The following is a 19,783-nucleotide window of genomic DNA, read 5'->3' on the forward strand; positions in this document are numbered from 1 at the left end:
CTGGGACTCATCCATCTCAGTTTCGGCGTAAATGTAAGCACGCACCTTTGTGTCACTCGCACCGCTTCAACGGTTGACCTGGGTACATAATCCCCTTGTTGTCAGCATCTGCAACATCCATTTATATCTAATTTGTACATCGGAAATAATGACGAGTGCACTGTTGCAAGAGGCGCAAGCCGCGGCAAAATTGGACAACCTTGCGAAAGCGGAGCATTTGTACAAGGAGGTCTTGTCTAATAGCGCCGGTACGAATGAGAAGGCGATTGCTGAACAAGAAACCGCGTTGTATGAATTGGGCACATTGTATCGTGATCACAAGTGCGTTCTTTTTGATTTGGCGGCTGCTGCTAGTTTACTCAATTATTGGGGCATGTTAATGCTAATGAAATTGCGGCGGTATAGGAGGATCAAAGAACTCGAGCAGTTAATCCAGACCTCGCGGACAGTCATGTCCGGACTGGCGAAGTCGAAAGTGGCCAAGATAAGTAAGTCCTACAATATTACACATGATTTTGTATAGGGGGCATCACTAACACGAGAGTAGTACGTGCGTTGATCGACCTCTTCTCTACTGTTCCTGAGACCATCGACACTCAAATCGCTGTGACAAAAGACTGTATTTCATGGGCTGTTTCCGAGCGCCGCAATTTTCTCCGCCAAAGTCTCGAGACCCGGCTCGTGTCGTTGTACATTGAGCGCGGGGCATACTTTGATGCACTAAATTTGATTAATACGTTGCTCAAGGAACTGAAGCGCTTGGATGACAAGATGGTTTTGGTTGAGGTGCAGTTGTTTGAGAGTCGGGTATATCACGCCCTTAGAAATATACCAAAGAGTAGAGCGGCGTTGACGAGTGCACGTACGAGTGCGAATGCGATTTACTGGTATGGGATTCGTTAGTCGTAGTCTTGGGGTTCTTTGCTGATGGTACTGTAGCCCGACATTGATGCAGGCCGGCCTAGACATGCAGAGTGGCATTCTCCATGCCGAGGATAAGGACTACAAGACCGCATTCTCGTACTTTGTCGAAGCTCTGGAAGGATATTCTAGTCAAGAAGATTCTCGTGCGATTTCCGTCCTCAAGTACATGCTGCTTTGTAAGATTATGCTGAACCTCACGGACGACGTTCACTGTATGAATTCCTTGGTAATTGATGATCTGTGTATGTCGGCTGATTTTGGGTAGCTCTCCTTACTGGCAAGATGGCGCAGAAATATGCCGGTCGTGACATAGAGGCAATGAAGGCTGTTGCATCAGCGCATTCTAACCGAAGCTTGAAGGAATTTGAGGAAGCCTTAGAGACCTATAAGACAGGTACGCGGGGTGAACGCAGATGCTAGGGACGGACGGCGTAGGCTAACAGAAACCAGAACTCTCATCGGACCCAATCATCCGCTCGCACTTTTCAGCACTATACGACACCCTTCTAGAGCAGAATTTGGTCCGCGTGATCGAACCGTTCTCGTGTGTCGAAATTTCGCACGTCGCGGAAGTGGTGGGTCTGGATACTCGTCAAGTTGAGGGCAAGCTCTCACAGATGATCCTCGACAAGGTGTTTTATGGCGTTCTTGACCAGGGCAATGGATGGTTGATCGTGTTTGACGAGCCGCGTCAGGACGCGACGTATGATGCGGCGTTGGATACTATTCGTCATATGACAACCGTTGTAGATTTACTGTACGAGAAGGCATCAAAGTTGAATTAGGTGACTTTTGGACTGCATGGTGTAGAAATGTTAGTATCATAGTTGCCTAAATTTCATGTAATTATATATTATTCAATGTATCCGTCATTTACTAGTAAAGCTGAGATCGGAAGGATTGCCGTATAATTCATTGTGCGATGTGATCCGTAGGAACACAATAAATTACAAGAAGTCATTTTGCGATTGATAGGTTACAAAAAAATCCGGTTCCGTGACGAGTCTAAGAGTACGATATACGATCGGATATTCCAACTCTTTGCCCAAAAAAGTGCCTTATACGCAAATATGTATGTTGATGAGATAAGATGTAATAAGATGTGGTAACTGGACAAATAACACTACACAACTGCATATCCCTTTTTTGAACTTCCCAAACATAACCAATTTCAATATATTAACCCGGTCATATTAGCAAGTTGCCGTCATATCGTTTCGTCAATCGTACTGCCTAGCATTCCTAAATACGTCTTCCAGAGCCTCCGCAAGGGGATTACAGTCGCCTAGAATTCGTAGCCGACGAGCTTAGCGTAGGCTTCGGTTGAGAACGATTTGGGACGCTCAATGGGCATGCCAAGAGCACGGTCGATGATGTACTGCGGAAGGACACCGATGGCACGGGAGACACCGAACAGGACAGTGTAGTAGGACTCCTCAGTGAGACCATAGTACTGGAGGAGAACTCCTGAGTGGGAGTCAACATTGGGCCATGGGTTCTTGGTCTTACCATGCTTGGTGAGGACCTTGGGAGCGACCTCGTAGATCTGGCTGACGAGTTTGAAGAGATCATAATCAGGGAGATACTTGAGGGCGAACTCACGCTGGGCCATGTATCGAGGATCAGTCTTACGGAGAACTGCGTGACCGTAGCCAGGAACGACACGGCCAGCATTGAGGGTATCCCAAAGGTACTTCTCAATATCCTCTTCTGTGACACTGCTGCCGATCTTGTTCTTCATCTCAATAATCCACTCGAGAACCTCCTGGTTAGCACGACCGTGCAGAGGGCCAGCAAGACCATTGAGCCCAGCGGCAAGGGAGAGATAGGGGGAGGAGAGGGCAGAGCCGACAAGGTGAGTTGTGTGAGCTGAGACGTTGCCACCTTCGTGGTCGGAGTGGATGGTCAAGTAGAGACGCATGAGCTCAACGAACTCAGAGTTGCTGCTGTAGCCGAGCAGCTTGGATAAGTTATAAGAGTAGTCCTTGTCCTTCTCGATCTCGGGCACCTTGCCGTCCTTGAACACGTTACGGTAGATGCGAGCAGCAATCGGGGGAAGCTTGGCAATGAGGTCGAGGGAGTCCTCATACGCATATAGCCAGAGGTCCTTCTTGTTGACACCTTTCTCGTAAGCCTTGGTGAAGGCAGACTCGGACTCGAGGGCGGTAATAGCGATCGAGAATTGAGCCATAGGGTGGAGGGTAGCAGGGGACCGGTCGATGAGGTCCTTGACATGCTGAGGAAGCTCAGATCGGGCAGCAAGCTCGGCAGAGAGAGCCTTGACCTGACCCTCAGTGGGTACTTCGCCGGTCAACAAAAGCCAGAAGAGACCTATCAAAGCTGTTAAAACAGATTCGCAAGCTGCAGTAATATTAATAATTACCTTCAGGAAGAGGCTCACTTCCACCTGGAGCCTTGGGGAGGATAGTCTGGACCTCGGGAATGGTCTTGCCGCGGAAACGGATACCTTCCTCAGAATCTAAGACGGAACCTTCCCAGACAAGGCCCTTAATACCGCGCATACCACCATAAGCCTGGTCGAGGGTGACCTCACCGATAACCTAGGAAGCTTGTTAGTATAAATTGCGATCGATAGAGCCAGTCAGGGATGCCGTGGGTCCGGCACATATATTTCGGCATAATAGCCACGTGCCATGGAACTCGAAGAAATATGTAACGTACAGTGGAACCCTTGGCCTTTCTCAAGGCCTTGACTTTCTCGATCTCAGCAGGGAAGATCTCAACCAAACGCTCCTTGAGTGTCTAGAACCAGTGATGTGTTAGTACAGATGTGGTAGTCGTCCAATAGAGACAAAACAAGAACAATTTGATCTCGACGACTCGCTGTGACAAGAAGAGTATGCATGGTGTCAAACAGAAAAGCGACGTGGATCAATTGTCTGGAATTCTGAAATATTATTAAGAGAGAAACGTACAGGTTCCTTCGCGGTGGAGTAGAGGCGGGCGGCCTTGAGATAGGACGCAGCCAATGGGCGCTGGGAGGCGCGGACGAAAGACGACGCAATTCGCGAAGGAGCAGGCATATTTGTAGACGAGGCAGTACGACAAAAAGAGGATGGGGAGGGGGATGTTGCAGAAAGACGAGACGACGCAACGAAGGAGCAGCGGAGATGAAGTAGCAAAGAGACGACGGCTCTTATTTGCTGAATGTCGGATTGAGCCGGCCGGGTAAGACAGAACCGTTGGGGGATCCAATGAGAAGTCCCGAAGCGAAGCCGACACGCCAATATACCCACAGATCTAAAGACACTCCGTGTCGTGCAACTCTAACGGCAAGAAAGTCCTCCCCGACCCCCCCACACACACGGGACAATAATATTACGACATGCTCGACAGATAATTAGCATACGAGACAGGATTTTTCGTGGCCAGACAGAACTTGTGGTCGATACGCTGCCTGCGGTACCCAACTGGTCGGGATCGCAACTTGGGATACCGTCGACACAAGCTCGACGCAGTGTGTAGAGAGGCAAGCTCGGCCGGGGCGTTATATGCGGCGACAAGCTCGGTCCCGTGCGACATTTTTCCGATTCGAATGTACTGTGTGCACTGTTGAGGGAGACTCACAGAAAATATTCTTACCCAGGCTGCCAGTACCCCATGTCTGTGCTGAGCTTGATTCCAATAAAATGTCTACTCAGCGCGACAGGAACGGTTCCGCCGGAGCGCAAGCAGCACCTCATCCGTGGGCCCCGACCTCCCCACGTCACGCGTTTCGGCCTGCCTGCTCGTCCGCGTCCGGCCCCGAGCCGTACTCTCCAGCTACACTGTATATCGTCTGCCACCTGAAGTGCGTGCGTCCTCAATGAGCATTCCCACGGTACTGTTGGACGTCGTGCTACCGCGACCGACTATGCCGAGCACGTACCGTAAATTGAGGTCACTGGACACGCCCTGCCATTTGTTATTATCCTGGCTTGTCAGGGATTCTTGCTGTAATTTATCCGTACATCATTCAGCGAGTCTAAGGCCCGCTCCCGTAACTCTGACCGTGGAGCCGTTGCCCATTTATCAATTGCTTAACTTGTGAGTCTCTCACGTCCGTCACATATCTTGCGAGTTATAGACGTACCATTGTGATATGCTATCCGATACGAGGTTATCATGCTCTAAAGACAAATATAAAGTATCGCATTCAGAAATGATCATTTATTGTAGGCTCGACGAGGCTCGACGAGGCTCTACGATGCTCTACGATCCTTGTGCTTGACCAGCCAGGACACAGTATTTTATTTAAACAAGGCGTTGCGGATACGGATGTCCGCCATAATGTTCCATGTCGGTATCCGCTATCCGCCAACTCAAGGTTGGGAGATATGTATCCGCATCCGCATTCGCAACCGTCAGATATCCGGCGGATATCGGCCAAATTCTTAAAATTTAGCAAAGTAATCGAGATGATCTATTCTGATATCTTCGTGAAGCCGGTAGAGCAGGATAAAATTGGCATTGATTCAATGAGCACTTTGCTGAACAATAATATCTCGGTCTGTCATCGGCGCGGCCCCGTCCACGTACCACCGGAATCGCTTTCATCGGATAGGTTGTTCGGTATTCTGCGGGCTCTTGAGTCTTGATTCTTTGAGTATTGAAGTCATCACTACATTCTTGTATTTATGTTCGGCCATCCGCCGCGATCATGTCGGTGTCCTCCTGAGGAACCCAGCTACGGCACATTGGTCTCGGTCTCGTGCGATATACTTACACTCGGATGCACGGCCATTGTGTTATTTGTAATAAGAAATGTCTTGCCCTTTGTTGGACCTCCGTTTAAAGGTTTTCATCGGATGTAGAGGTTCGCGAAGCGAAATTGGAAGGATATAAGAATGCCTGAATCTCCATCGGATCTCCTAGTTAATATTCTAAATATACTGTGATCAGCTATCCAAGGATCATATTCTATGCTGATCCCCAACGGCTTGTAACTTAGTAGATCAAAAGATGGAGGCTCGAATGAGTACTTGCCCCCTACAGGCCTAATTGTTCCTTGCTCAATGACGGAATTGATGAAGCTGCCCAGGAGACCGGCTCGATAGATCTCAGAATGTTACTTTCTGGAGAACGACATCCTTCCCTCAGAATCTGCATCACAAATCCAGAGCTTCAAGATGAAAAGATGATTTCTGTGCTATATGAAAGTCTCCGGAGATAATTTGGCTTTTCTCTCGCTTTTCGAAGCTTAGATAGATATATCCATTGTCTGGCACACATTCTGAACCTGATCGTCATAGATATCCTATCTGCCTCGAAAGCTGGTACAGTAGAACCCCATTAGTACGATGTAACGTTTACTATCTACCTCGCATAGGCTTAGGGGGGGGGACTAACTTGTTTAGGAAGGCAATCGTTATAACGAATTGATTTGTCAACCAAATTTTTTACGGCACCGGATTTTATCGCCATATCGGGGGTCGAGTATCGTTATAGCGAGGTTTGACTGTCTCATCTGAAGTTACTTGCGGGTGAAGCTTATGCTGCGTGAAATGCCCAACACAAAAGAGCGTTGGCCTCTTGAGAGCCCAGGAGCCTTGACAAGGCTTCGGATTCTCGCTGTATGGATTGATAGAAGCCCTCAGAGAGGACAAAATGGAAGGAAGTGTGCCTCCTTATGCTGATGTTGACGGACAGCATGCACAAATTGCGACGCCAGAAATATTTAGAACGTCTTCCGCCAAATATATGTTTCTATTTCATATAATATTGTAACCTTCTCTTTCAGGCTACCTTTTGACTATATACTCACATTGCAGCGATTTTATCTACCACAGATATTAAACCATCTTCCCACAACTTTGAGCGATTCCTGACTTCAATTATCAGCCACGGATATCCTATCCGCCAAATACGTCAATCCTCCTGGTTGATTTTATATTATGAGCAGTCTCTATCAAGTATAACCTACATAATCCGAACGCATAGCTCCCACCTGTCTACATCATCACAACCAGCTGTAGTAGTTAAATTGCTATTGTTGCCAAAGCAACATGTCCGACTCTCTACTGCCCAGAGACAGCCATAAAATTACCCGGACGAACCGGTTGCGACAAGCACATTCACACATAGACCATATTTTCAAGGCGTGTGACCACGCACGAATTGGAGGGGATCAGCAGCCTACAAAATCCGCCACTCCATTGGAAAATCTTTTTACTATTCTTGACACGTACCATCCGCATTTCCCATCATCTCGATCCATCTCGACAACAGTAAATACATCGAGAGCGGCAAATTTCTTGTCATTCTAGAATATATAGGTCTAAGTGCAGACTTAATCGGACTCGAGCAGACGCAGTTGAGCTCGGCTGTCTTTACATTCTAGTTCAGGGAAGGTGTAGCTTGCTCTTTAGCTTCCCTCTTCTAGAAACAAACGAATCAGATCGTATTATATTTATTAGTAGTACTGTAGTACTGTAGGTAAATGTTTCGATTGCTTTTTTTTTTCAAACCCCCGACTCGTTAGGTAATCTGCTACGAACGCATTGGTAACAATTGGTGCCTGGATTGGATTGTAAGCATTTCAACGGCCGTATTATAATCCAGATGCATGCGTTCGCTGGATCGATATATAGAGATTTCTGTGTTTAATCTATCTAGTCGAATATGTTCTGTTATTCATCTTGAATCGTTCACATCTAATTCGTAACAGTTCCAATTTCGCAGTACTGCGTGCGACTGCGCGTCATCAGTAGAGCTGTATATATTCGCCACCATATCTATCCAGTCCAGGGTAGAGCTGTAATTTGAGTTGGCCGCCTGCGCTCTGGTGCTTCAACCTGATTATTTCTTGACGTCCATCCAGCTAGCAGTAGAAGACTGTAGTCGCTGAGTTGCTATATAGCATTTTGGTTGGGGAAGAATACATTATATTCCAAAGAACGTGTAGTTTGTGCTCTGCTACAAGGTTCAACGGACCGCGGATAAACAGTAATTATGTCTTCATCACCAGCCGTGACCGAATTCGAGGGTTTGCTGCAAAGCATGCTGGAACTTCGGCCTCCTGGCGTATCCGGTTCGAAGATTCGGAGACTCTCTGAAATAGCTATGCAGAACTTCGAGGTAAATATACTTAGTCTAGCCAGTTAACTTAGACATGGACGCGTTTGTGCGCGATATGCGGAGCATGTAGCTAACGAAATCCACGTATTTGAATAGTCGGAATCTGTTCTTGTACAGAAGCTATATACTCATTTTAAACGTGCCCCTTCGACTCATAAGCTTGGCGCGTTGTACGTTGTCGATGCTATAGTCCGGGCATATCAAGACGAGGCCCGAAAATTAGGACAGGTTCCTTCTCCTTCTGCTCCGGAAGGAACCCCTGCAGCCGGTGTATACCATGTTTCTGATATTATAGACAGCTTGATGGCTGATATTGTATCTGCTCCTGCAGACCAGAAGGTAGGTGTAAATTTGATTATGGGCATGACATCCTGCTGACTGCTTTACGGCAGGACAAGATTTTGAAGGTCGTAGACATCTGGGAGCGAGCAGCAACTTTCTCTCCTGAACTACTGGTAACTGTTCGGTCTCATTTTGCAAAGCCAGAAGGAACGACTACACCCCCATACCCGCCTCCATCGTATCTGCTCTCTGATGTGCGCAAGGAGGTAAACACCGCCTCTGCAGGGCTGGCGGCCGCTCCAGCGCCATCGACATCTTCGATTCTTGAAGCTCTCGCGAGCATGGCTAAGAGTGAGTCTACGTCTACGTCTGCGCCTGCACCACCCGCTGCCCAGCAGACGTCCCCTCCGAAACCAAATTACTCTGACCCGTCATCCATTCTGTCCGCTTTGCTGCCAGGTGCGACTAATGGCGTGTCCTCCAGAGAGCAAAAGTCATCAGTACCTCAGCAAGCTCAGTTCAGTGCACTAGCTGCTGCTCTTCAACAACCGCCATCTCAGTCGGTATCTCTTCCGACGACGACACCAACACCTCTCACCACATCCACTGCGCCGGTACCAGACATGTCTGCCCTTCTGCCATTCCTTACTTCAGGAGGTCAGCAGCCAGCTCTCCAGCCAACGCAGAACCAAATCCCTGGTTTCTCATTCCCAATACCACCTGCGCAACAGGCTACTGTACCGCAGATGGACATGCAACAGCAGTTGATGTTAATGCAGTTGCTTATAAGTCAAGGAGTCCCGCTCAATCAGGTCAGCGCGCTGCTTCAAGCTGCAACAGCCACACCGCCTAGCGGTGGCCTCCCGATGCCTACGTCGCAAGGTGTCTTGCCTACTTGGCCGTCAGCGGATCACGACGACCGAGGCCGTGGCGCCTCCATTCGCTCTCCCCCTTACAGCTCGTCAAGAAGGAGCAGATCGCCTCGTTCGCGTCGTCGCAGTTCCCGATCTCCATCGTACCATGCCCGGAGTCCCCGCGGCCGTAGATCAAGCACTCCGCCACGGCGCTATCAGGATGTGGAAATTCGACCAAAGAATGTCACGTTCGATCCTACCATGCCGCCAGGGTGTATCAAAGTCCTCAGTCGCACTCTTTTCGTTGGCGGTGTCCCCAATTCGATGTCAGAAGAGCGGTTGATTTCTATTTTTGAGCAGGCGGCGCGGGTACAAGGTGTTATAATGAATAAAGATAAACGGTGCGCATTTTTGAAGGTGTATTATCGGTCTGATGCGGAGTTGATCAAGACTACAATGGAGACCTACTCTGAAGATGATGTTACCCTGCGCTGCAGATGGGGCGTTGGCTTCGGCCCTCGCGATTGCTGCGACTACGCGAGCGGCGTGTCGACGATCCCCATTGATCGGTTAACGGAAGCTGATAAGCGGTGGGTTACTACTGCCGAGTTTGGCGGTACTGGCGGACGTCCGTTGGAACCTGGGCTACTGGTGGAAGAACCAGATATCGAGATTGGTGCGGGTGTTTCGAGTAAGGCGATCAGCAAGCGCATGCCGACAAATTATGGAGGAGATATGGGACCGAAGTCCACGGATGGCAATCATGTACCTCGAGGCGGTCGGAGACGACGCCGCTGAGCGGTTTGCGATTGATACGGTTCATGGTATTCAATTTGTGAATTATATAAACTGCAGCGCGTGGACTTTACAGCTACTTGAGCATGTTATTTATATCATATTGTTTGTAGCTTTGATGTCGTGCCATTTGTTGCAAGACAATAAATTATTGCCGTTAATATTATTATAGCCGTATTAGAAACGTAAACCACAATGCCTGTAGAGGCATTCCTCTCTAGCAGCCCTAAGGAATATCCAGCTCCAGAGTTGACATATAGATATAATCTGCGAAATATATCACAGTACGCGAACATAATTTTCGTTGCACCGTCTTTCTATGTTCCTGGTTTCTATGTTCCTGGACAATACCGGACCATATCATTGTCAGTAAACCAGATTAATGACATTCCCTCCCTCGTTATTGTCTTCCTCTGTGCTACCCATACTCCCCGTATGATTTCGCCCGACTGCGTCACCCAAGGCGCGCACCTGTGCTGTTAATCGGTCCCGAATTAATCTAATCTTGTGAGACTTTAAAGCCAGCTGTTTCCTTTTAATATACTTATGTTTAAGCAACTTCACCCGAAGCGAGCCGCTATCGACTTTGGCGTTGGGATATCGAACACGCATTCGCTGCCTTCTCTGCGGGAATGGCACAATTTCAATGTCAGTCTCGTCAAACGGAGACCAAGCCACAGCTGCGGGATCCTTTCCATCTCTAACATTGGTAATGCCATTTTTCACGTGAACAAAGTCTTTTTGAATACTACTTTTGTCCGCAGTTTTGTCCATAATCTCTGACGCAGACGGCTGTGGCCGTACAGGAAAACTGAACATGAACGGCATCCAAATGTCATATAGATATGATAGTCCCGATTTATTACCAACTTGCTGGCATTTTTGAGGATAGATTTGAGTAGGCCCGGGTTGCAGTTTTGGTTGATGAATTGATTTCATTTTGCTATGTAGTAAATATGCGCGGCTTCTTTTCGTGGCACTGGATACTGTCATCTTTGGACCTTCACGATGTGGCTGTTTCGATTCGCTGAGCTTGTGAATGAGTGTGGAATTATCTGTATAGTCTTCTAAAGCATTGCCTCTATTAAGGCTCGATTTATCATTTCCTGCTGTGTCCTTCTGTCGTTACCAATCGCTCAGTACGATAGCACCGCTCACAATCACGATCAATAACAGCCTATCGCTCCTGTCCAGCGTCCTCTGGCACGATAGAATACAGATATCTTCAGAAATTCAAAGAAGCTTGCTGGGATCGGTAATCGCTGCGATTTGGTGTTGTGAAGCAGGCCGGTTTGAGAGATGTGTTCGAAATTAGACTGGACATCATCGCAGTGGTTGCGAGAGATGTCGGTAATCTGTTATCAGTGGAACTTTTAAGCCCTGTGGTCCAACCCAGTCATAGCATTGTCGAGATATCGATAGTATAAAGTAACCAATTACTAAATGTTGTCATGAATTAATATTCCGTTTGACGAGTTGGAATCGGTCAAAGACGGCGGTTGGTTCCAGTTGAGAGTTTGAATAAAGTTTCGCGGTTGGGAGCCCACCCTGTGCACTGTCCCCCAGCTTCGCTACTTTCCTCAAATAAATTTCTAATTATCTACCTAAACCTGAACGACACATCAGCAGCAAATTTCTGACTCAGTTCATGCACAGTACGAGATTAGCGGGATAGGAGCAAGCCAAGATGACGATTGAGAAAGGCAGCGCACGGCCCGATGTGTCGTTTAATGAGTTATTGCAGCCTGTGTACCATGGCAAGAAACTCACTGATGCGGTCAACACTGCTGAGGTACTGTTGCAGTGGATATTACAAAAATATTTGGCTAATTAGGAACAGGATAAATGGCTATTATTGCCAGCCTTTTTGAAAATCAAAGGGCTCGTGAAGCAACATCTCGATTCGTTTAATTACTTCGTGAATGTCGACCTCAAGAAAATCGTGCGCGCGAACGAACGCGTGGTTAGCGATGTTGATCCGGAGTTTTACCTAAAGTACCTGGATATCCGCGTCGGCATGCCGCAGCGAAAAGACCAGAATAGCTTGAACACTGAGATTACACCTCATGAGTGTCGCTTGCGAGACTTGACATACGCCGCGCCGATTTTCGTGGACGTGGAGTACACGCGGGGAAAGAAGATTGTGATTCACAAGGGCCTTGAGATCGGCCGGATGCCGATTATGTTGCGGAGTGAGCGATGTGTGTTGGCCGGCAAATCTGAGACTGAAATGGCGAAGTTGATGGAGTGTCCGCTTGACCCCGGCGGGTACTTTATTGTGAATGGCACGGAGAAGGTTATTCTAGTGCAGGAGCAGTTGAGTAAGAATCGTATTATCGTTGAAGCGGACGAGAAGAAAGGTATTTTTCAGGCTTCTGTGACCAGTTCTACGCACGAACGGAAATCCAAGACTTATATTCTCACGAAGCACGGCAAAATCTATCTCAAGCACAATTCTATCACAGAAGATATTCCTATCGTGTTGGTGTTGAAGGCGTGTGGTATTCAATCGGACTTCGAGATCTTGCAGCTCGTGGCTGGTGCAGATTCTCGGTACCAAGAAGTCTTCGCGATCAATCTCGAGGAGTGTGCGAAACTGAACGTGTTTACCCAGCAACAGGCACTGGAATACCTTGGCACAAAAATGAAGACAAGCAGACGTCCCATGAGTCCAAGATTGTCGGCACTACAAGAAGGTTTAGAAGCTCTGGCTACGACAGTCATTGCGCACATTTCGGTTCATAACCTCGATTTCAGAGAAAAGGCGATTTACATGGCGATCATGACGCGACGAGTCCTGATGACAATGGTCAATCCTCAATTAGTAGACGACAGAGATTACGTGGGTAACAAGCGCCTGGAACTCGCTGGCCAGTTGTTATCGCTTTTATTTGAAGATTTGTTCAAGAAATTTAATAATGATTTCAAGACGAGTATCGACAAAGTGCTCAAGAAACCGAATCGGACAAACGAGTTTGACGCCTTGCTGAATATCACTATTCATAGCAACAATATTACAATGGGCATGAATCGCGCGATATCGACAGGAAATTGGTCATTGAAGCGATTTAAGATGGAACGTGCCGGTGTCACGCATGTGTTGAGTCGGTTGAGCTATATTAGCGCGCTGGGCATGATGACGAGAATATCGAGTCAGTTTGAAAAGACGAGAAAGGTCAGCGGACCTCGGTCCTTGCAACCATCGCAGTTTGGAATGTGTAGGTTTTTTGTGGAAATTTGTTGTATAAGAGATACTAACGAGGTAGTGTGCCCGTCTGATACGCCTGAAGGGGAGGCATGCGGTCTTGTCAAGAACTTGGCGCTCATGACACACATCACCACCGATGATGAAGAGGAGCCGATCAAAAAGCTAATCTACGTTCTCGGAGCGGAACATATTTCCGTTATCAGCGGCCACGAGCTTCATGCGCCCGGATCCTACGGTATTTTCCTGAACGGTACTGTGCTAGGAATTACACGGACTCCGGTCAAATTTGTCACTCGGTTTCGAAACTTGAGACGCAAGGGCAGGGTGTCGGCGTTTATCAGCTTTTATATTAATCATCATCACAAGGCTGTGCACATTGCGACTGACGGAGGACGGATTTGTCGGCCTTTAATTATTGTTGATAAGCAAAAGTCTTTGGTTACGGCGAAGCATATTCAGGTATATGTAATGGATTATTGCTGATTGAAGAAGTGGGCTAATTAGGGTAGGCGTTGAAAGAAGGTCGGATGCAGTTTGACGACTTCCTGCGAAAAGGACTTGTTGAGTACCTTGACGTGAACGAGGAGAACGACTGCAACATTGCGATTTACGAGCACCAGATCGACAGCACTAGCACGCATCTTGAGATCGAACCGTTCACCATTCTCGGGGCGGTTGCAGGATTGATTCCATATCCGCACCACAACCAGTCGCCACGAAACACTTACCAGTGCGCTATGGGTAAACAAGCGATTGGCGCGATTGCATACAATCAATTGCAACGAATCGACACGTTGCTTTATCTGATGGTATACCCGCAACAACCAATGGTGAAGACGCGCACGATTGAGCTTATTCAGTACGATAAGTTACCTGCTGGTCAGAACGCGACCGTGGCTGTGATGAGTTACTCTGGTTACGATATCGAGGATGCTTTAGTTCTCAACAAGGCGTCAATCGACCGCGGATTTGGACGATGCCAGGTGTTGAGGAAGAATACGACGACATTGAAGCGATATTCAAATCAGACTCATGATCGACTTGATGGAGTTAAGCGGGACCAGGACGGCAACCCGATTTTCAAGCACGCGATCTTGGAGCAGGACGGATTGCCTGGGGTGGGCGAGCAAGTGTTGTCGGGCATGGTGTATGTGAACAAACAGGTTCCGAACAACACTGGGGACAATCTTCTGGGCGCGCAAGGAGGTCCGACTCCGTCGGCGGATGATTACAAAGATAGTCCAGTGGTTTACAAGTCGCCGGAGCCGAGCTACATTGACAAGGTACTACTCACATCATCGGAATCGGAGCAACCACTTATCAAGGTGTTGCTAAGGCAAACTCGCCGTCCCGAGCTCGGCGATAAGTTCTCGTCGCGACACGGTCAGAAAGGTGTGTGCGGGGTGATTGTCCCACAAGAAGACATGCCATTTTCGGATTCCGGCGTTTGTCCGGACATTATCATGAACCCACATGGATTCCCGTCCCGAATGACTGTCGGCAAGATGATTGAACTGATTTCTGGGAAAGCTGGGGTGCTGGATGGATCACTTCAATATGGCACCGCATTCGGCGGAAGTAAATTAATGGATATGGCGAAGATTCTGGTGGATAAAGGTTACAGTTATTCGGGCAAGGACATGCTGACTTCAGGAGTCACTGGAGAGTGTCTGCAGGCGTATATCTTCTTTGGACCGATTTACTACCAAAAGTTGAAACACATGGTTCTCGACAAGATGCACGCACGTGCGCGGGGACCGCGAGCAGTATTAACCCGCCAACCGACTGAAGGTCGATCTCGAGACGGTGGTCTGCGGCTCGGCGAGATGGAACGGGACTGTCTGATTGCATATGGAGCGTCTCAGTTACTGCTCGAACGGCTGATGATCTCGTCTGACGCTTTCAATGTGGATGTGTGCGGACAGTGCGGGTTGATGGGGTATAATGGGTGGTGCACGACGTGCCAATCTGCGAAGAACGTGTATAAACTCACGATTCCTTACGCAGCGAAATTGTTGTTCCAGGAGTTGTTGTCTATGAATGTTGCGCCGCGATTGAAACTCGGCGACGCGTTTTAGAAGATATTTTTACACCTTGTAAATAGAGTTTTCACATTTACGGCTTTTCTAAATCAATTTTTGATAACAGAAACTAATTTGAAGAGAAAAGTTGCGACAGTTAAGCCGAAATAGTAAAGAGATTGAAGGTGGAAATACACTTTGAAACGTAATTTGGAATCAAAATATCAACAAAACGCGTAACTCCAATATGTGACGTGACATGCAAATCGAATGCGTCTACATTGTAAGGGGTTCGAAATATATTAAACGTAATTAGGAGTCAGGACGACCATCAGAATCAGAGACATATCATACAATTGATACGAGAGGAGGTGGCGGTACCAACGTCATCAAGTTTAGCGTGGCGTCCGCAGTTTCCCAGCGGCGATCCGACCGATTCCGGTGATTCCTAAGCCCAGATCGTGTTTTGCTGCATATTTGCGGTTTACTCGATTGACCCTGCAGTTTCAAGAATAGGGTTGCACGACGGTAAATTAGGATTTGCGGCGGTAATGACGCGGCGTTGTAAGAAGGGATAGGGGTAGCCAAATATCACGGATTTCAGAGCTGAAACCAGTCTGATTATCCTTTACCCTGCCAACTATTACCCTCGCATCCCATGAACGTCAAAGATACACAAATAAGAGGCTCAGCTGGAAGTGAGAGATGAAGATCTGGCGATCACAGGCCATCACGAGCGAGCAAGAGAGCTCAGAGAAGGAAAGGAAAGGCGGAACAGACTAAAAGAAGATCTCCTACAGGCGCATGGGATAGACATTTCATAGGATTGAGTCAGATATTAACACTAAACCAAATCAAAACGTAGCAACAAGTAAATCTGGCCCCAAGCAAACCAAAAGCTAGAGGCTATGGCAACAAGTGGACTGTCTATGACTACTCGGTCTTTGATTCATCAGCAGATTCACCTTTGTCGACAACTGAGAACTCTGAGGAAAGAAAAAGGCCGGTTTTCCAACACCTGCCAGAGGATTTGTTTATATGTGTTCTGTGCCAACTAAATATCATGCCGCAGGTAGATAACGGATAAGAGAGAGCAGGGAATAATGGGCATAATCATGTCGTCCTTGAAGGACGTCATGGACCTGTAGTAGCTGCGTACACGTTTGTTATATATGTAGCGCTGTGTCCCGAACCATTGTCTCAGACTTATATTCAATGGCCACTCTTGTGACTGCTCCCACCGAGGTGTGCGCATTGCCTGTCGACTCTAGCATAGCATATTGCGTGTTAGTTGCCTCCTGCGTGTCGTCCTTCGCAAAGTCAGTTAATCTCGTCTCTGAAACAAACCAAAATTTATCTGCTTCACTTTGTGCTGCCAAAAGTGCCAACTCCAGGCATTGAACGTCAGCCGTCTTCTGTGCCAGTTCCATCTCCGTCTTTGCCATTGAAGCTCTTTATCTTTTAACGCAGTCTCAGCCTCGATCTTCTTAACATGTGCCTCTACCTTCTTAAAATCCGCAAGTTTTACCATGGCTGTGCCTTGTGCAGCTACAGCGGGGTACATGAAGTCCTTTAGTGCGCCAAGTGCTTTTCGATCCTTACCAAGGAGTACGATATTGTCGACAAATAATCCAATGAATAATTTGTCTGTCCCTGAATCTTTGTTATAACTTCCGTACTCCCTGACTTTCATGGACGACGATTCTGGTAAGAAACGGCGAATGACGTTATTCCCGCATCGAGGGCCATAGAGGCTGTGCTTGAGTCGGCACACTATGTTCTGTTCCTTCCATTGCGTATTCCCTGGCACAAATTGTTGGTAATCAGACAATGTTACATACAAGGAGAGCATAGACCGAAACACTTGACCCATATAGTTGGCGTGGGAAGGCTCTAAGTCCTCCGGTTCGAATTACCAGCCCCTGTTCCGAACCCTCTTTTGGTCTATTGGTGTTTTCTTTTAATAAACTTGCTAGTCGATTTTTAGACGCATTCCTGTACGAGATTTCAACAGCGGCGGCTTTTTTTATATTCTGCAAACTCGCCCGGAACTGTTAAAGCAAGCTCCTTAGAAATTACTTGCTCCCAGAGTCTAGGCTGTGCTGTGAGCCTAGCACGGCCTGGTCGATCATGCTCCTGTAAGTAGTGGATCAATACCCAGGTAAGATCGAAATGGTTCTTCTGCCGTTAAACGCCTCAGCCCTTGCTGTCGGTGGTCCCGGCGTTGCAAGTTGAGTGCACGATGGTTGAAACAATGTCCACAGCCATCAACACGCTAGCGTCGTTGACGCCTTCGTCGATGTCCGACATAGGTTCAAAAGGTACAGCTAGGGTATGTATGAGGTGAGGGAAAACCGACAACCTGACCGTGAGGAAGGAGTCAAAAGACGCGTTTCGTGTTCAGGAAGAGTGCGAGAGCCGGGCCATGAAATAATCACACAAGCTCGGTATTTTTCGGGGATTCATAATAGTAAAACCTTCATAATCAACACATGTACCCTAACCCTTGAGAAAAATCAATAGTCAAGTTTGGCTTGAATATTGCATTCCTCGGAACAAATCAGGTTTAGGGTTTCGGCGTGCAGATCCGTTTTCAGTAAGGTAATTGGATTCTTTGCCGTTGTTGAGAAGAATTACCAGTCAAAGTTAATGATTTAAATGCCGCTCGCAAGAACAATGTTATATAAGGTGACGGTCCCAGAGTTATCTGTGCAAATGTTATCAAAGGCATCGACCAACTTTGACGACCGAAAATAAAAATTTATAGCAGATAGAGAGGGGTATGACGTGTCTTGGCTCATTTTGGTGCAAGGAATCGTCGGCTGCTGGTCGTCGCGATTTGGTCAAGACAGGAAGATTGATCGCTGGAAGTGGAGCCGATCGCCGGAGACAACCGGCGTGATAGAAAGAGAGTTGGAAGGGGTTGGGGACGCTTAGTAGCTGTATGTACCAGATAGCAGTAGTTAGGTAGTGGCCGTCACAGAGGAAGTCCCGACACTAGGGTTTATAAACTAGACATTTCACGTATAGGCAGAACTGAGAACTGGCTGTACATCCGCCTTAGTATTGAACATAAAACCAAATCGAATCGAGCGAGTGTCGTGTACACCAACTAGTGTGCAGAGAAGGGCTGTCTATAAGGAATACAATATTGTGCCCTAAATTGCTTCTTGGGTCATGCTGCTTACTACTGTTGGGCCGGCTCACCGGACCTGTGACAACCGATATGAGGGGGCCGGGCCAAGATGCACGCGGTGGCGACCGGCTGCTGGCGACGAGTTGTGTGCGCGCGTGTGGCAACTCACCAAGATTACCTGAGCTAGTTGCTCTGTAAGTGGCGCCGAGTAACTAACTATGCAAAGATGAGTCTTGCTGACGCAGGACCCAGGCCGCATTGAGGCTGTTAAGTCTTGACCGCGTCTACCAATACTATTTCGAATTACTATGCTGTAAAAATGCCAAAATATGATCATTGGTTATCGCCAATCAAGGGATTCCGTCCTCGTCCCGCTGCAGTTACTTGCCTGAGAATGCGTAGTACCTACAATGCTGTTCACGGCGGACCGGCTGGCTTGCCAGCTTACCAGCTTCTTTGAGGGATCCGCAATAGCAGTCTCGGTAATATTTCTCTGAGGGTTTTGTGCGCGTAGTTTAGACTTCGGGATGTCTTATGAAGCGCTCAGGCTGGCAGCCACCAGTATGACAGCTACACTAGCGATGGAGTGCGTGCGACCAGCGTGAGGCCTGAGAAGCGGCCCAACTGGCCCGCGTGGAAGGAAACGGTGACTATTGTGAGCAGCCAAAGACAAATGACTAGGCAGGCAGCTAATGGGACAGATGAGCCGCGATGGCCGCAACAGCTGTCTGCCTCAAGTCTATAGTGTCATTAATTGCTATTCTAAACACATTATACATAGCCATTTCTCTATACGAGAGGGCCGCAAGCACTGCTGTGAATTTGCAGGCGCTAAACTGAGATTAGTGAGTGCGGCCGGATCACAGCCCAAGCGAATCAGGGTTAGGGAACGCCGAGCTTGGAGACCATTCGGGGCGACGATTCGCGACTCGCGTGGTGTCCGAGACCGACATTCACGCGCTTGCAACTCATCCGCTATGTCAAGTATTATTTTAGGGCCGTTTTGCTGCCCGCGATCACGCTCCCGGGTGATTCTCAGTTTTACGTGTTTTGTGCGCAGATTTGGCTTCAGCGTTCTAAGTCTTTGTCGCTGCTTCTTGTAGACGTAATATAATGCATGTACAGTCACCGTGAGTCGTACGTCCGCACGCACTCCCAGCTGTCTACACAGCTTGCCTAGCGAGAGCAGGTAACGAGCGACTCGCTGCTCAACTCGACTCTAGCAAGTCCCGACTCGCGACACCTTGTCACTTTTGCGAGTGTCTAACTCCTCGACCTATCCGTAGTCCATAGTCCGGATCCGCAATTCGTCGCACTCTCCAGCTCCTTTTCTCGCACTCTCTTCTGATCTCTTCTTTCTTCTCCCTCATACCTTCCTCTCCTTTATTACAGATTTCCACTTGCACCTCTCGGCCCGATCAGGCCGTCTTCTCTGCAAAAGAGTCTAGTTTTCTCCCCCTCCAAATCCTGCCTCCGTGGGCGGGGA

The 19,783-nt window shown here is 48.0% G+C and overlaps 6 protein-coding genes across 6 annotated transcripts; 3 read left to right on the forward strand and 3 right to left on the reverse strand.

Moving 5' to 3' along the window:
• The first annotated feature begins 26 nt into the window (after positions 1-26).
• On the forward strand, positions 27-1,896 carry V1508DRAFT_410837 (uncharacterized protein). Its single transcript, XM_066939376.1, has 6 exons — positions 27-321; positions 406-488; positions 548-887; positions 940-1,136; positions 1,190-1,318; positions 1,375-1,896. The coding sequence occupies exons 1-6, from the start codon at positions 149-151 to the stop codon at positions 1,707-1,709; spliced, it is 1,257 nt and encodes a 418-aa protein (XP_066798003.1). The 5' UTR covers positions 27-148; the 3' UTR covers positions 1,710-1,896.
• V1508DRAFT_365433 (citrate synthase-like protein) lies at positions 1,745-4,050 on the reverse strand. Its single transcript, XM_066937329.1, has 4 exons — positions 3,861-4,050; positions 3,607-3,687; positions 3,308-3,485; positions 1,745-3,255 (listed from the first exon to the last, which is right to left on the reverse strand). Exons 1-4 carry the CDS (start codon positions 3,966-3,968, stop codon positions 2,210-2,212), a joined length of 1,413 nt encoding a protein of 470 aa, XP_066798004.1. The 5' UTR covers positions 3,969-4,050; the 3' UTR covers positions 1,745-2,209.
• Positions 4,051-7,533: 3,483 nt separating this feature from the next.
• V1508DRAFT_242515 (uncharacterized protein) lies at positions 7,534-10,117 on the forward strand. The gene is made up of 3 exons (XM_066936363.1): positions 7,534-8,001; positions 8,098-8,340; positions 8,394-10,117. The coding sequence occupies exons 1-3, from the start codon at positions 7,876-7,878 to the stop codon at positions 9,933-9,935; spliced, it is 1,911 nt and encodes a 636-aa protein (XP_066798005.1). The 5' UTR covers positions 7,534-7,875; the 3' UTR covers positions 9,936-10,117.
• A 181-nt stretch (positions 10,118-10,298) lies between these two features.
• On the reverse strand, positions 10,299-10,925 carry V1508DRAFT_430501 (uncharacterized protein; the record flags this gene model as incomplete). Its single annotated transcript, XM_066941912.1, has 1 exon — positions 10,299-10,925. The coding sequence occupies one exon, from the start codon at positions 10,923-10,925 to the stop codon at positions 10,299-10,301; it is 627 nt and encodes a 208-aa protein (XP_066798006.1).
• Positions 10,926-11,296: 371 nt separating this feature from the next.
• Positions 11,297-15,350, forward strand: V1508DRAFT_410848 (uncharacterized protein). The gene is made up of 4 exons (XM_066939377.1): positions 11,297-11,724; positions 11,773-13,150; positions 13,199-13,599; positions 13,650-15,350. Exons 1-4 carry the CDS (start codon positions 11,620-11,622, stop codon positions 15,216-15,218), a joined length of 3,453 nt encoding a protein of 1,150 aa, XP_066798007.1. The 5' UTR covers positions 11,297-11,619; the 3' UTR covers positions 15,219-15,350.
• A 1,135-nt stretch (positions 15,351-16,485) lies between these two features.
• On the reverse strand, positions 16,486-16,854 carry V1508DRAFT_395324 (uncharacterized protein; the record flags this gene model as incomplete). Its single annotated transcript, XM_066938046.1, has 1 exon — positions 16,486-16,854. One exon carries the CDS (start codon positions 16,852-16,854, stop codon positions 16,486-16,488), a length of 369 nt encoding a protein of 122 aa, XP_066798008.1.
• Between the last annotated feature and the right edge of the window lie 2,929 nt (positions 16,855-19,783).

This window comes from Lipomyces doorenjongii (assembly GCF_038497915.1).
Source record: "Lipomyces doorenjongii strain NRRL Y-27504 unplaced genomic scaffold V1508scaffold_6, whole genome shotgun sequence".
Lineage (NCBI taxonomy): Eukaryota > Fungi > Ascomycota > Lipomycetes > Lipomycetales > Lipomycetaceae > Lipomyces > Lipomyces doorenjongii.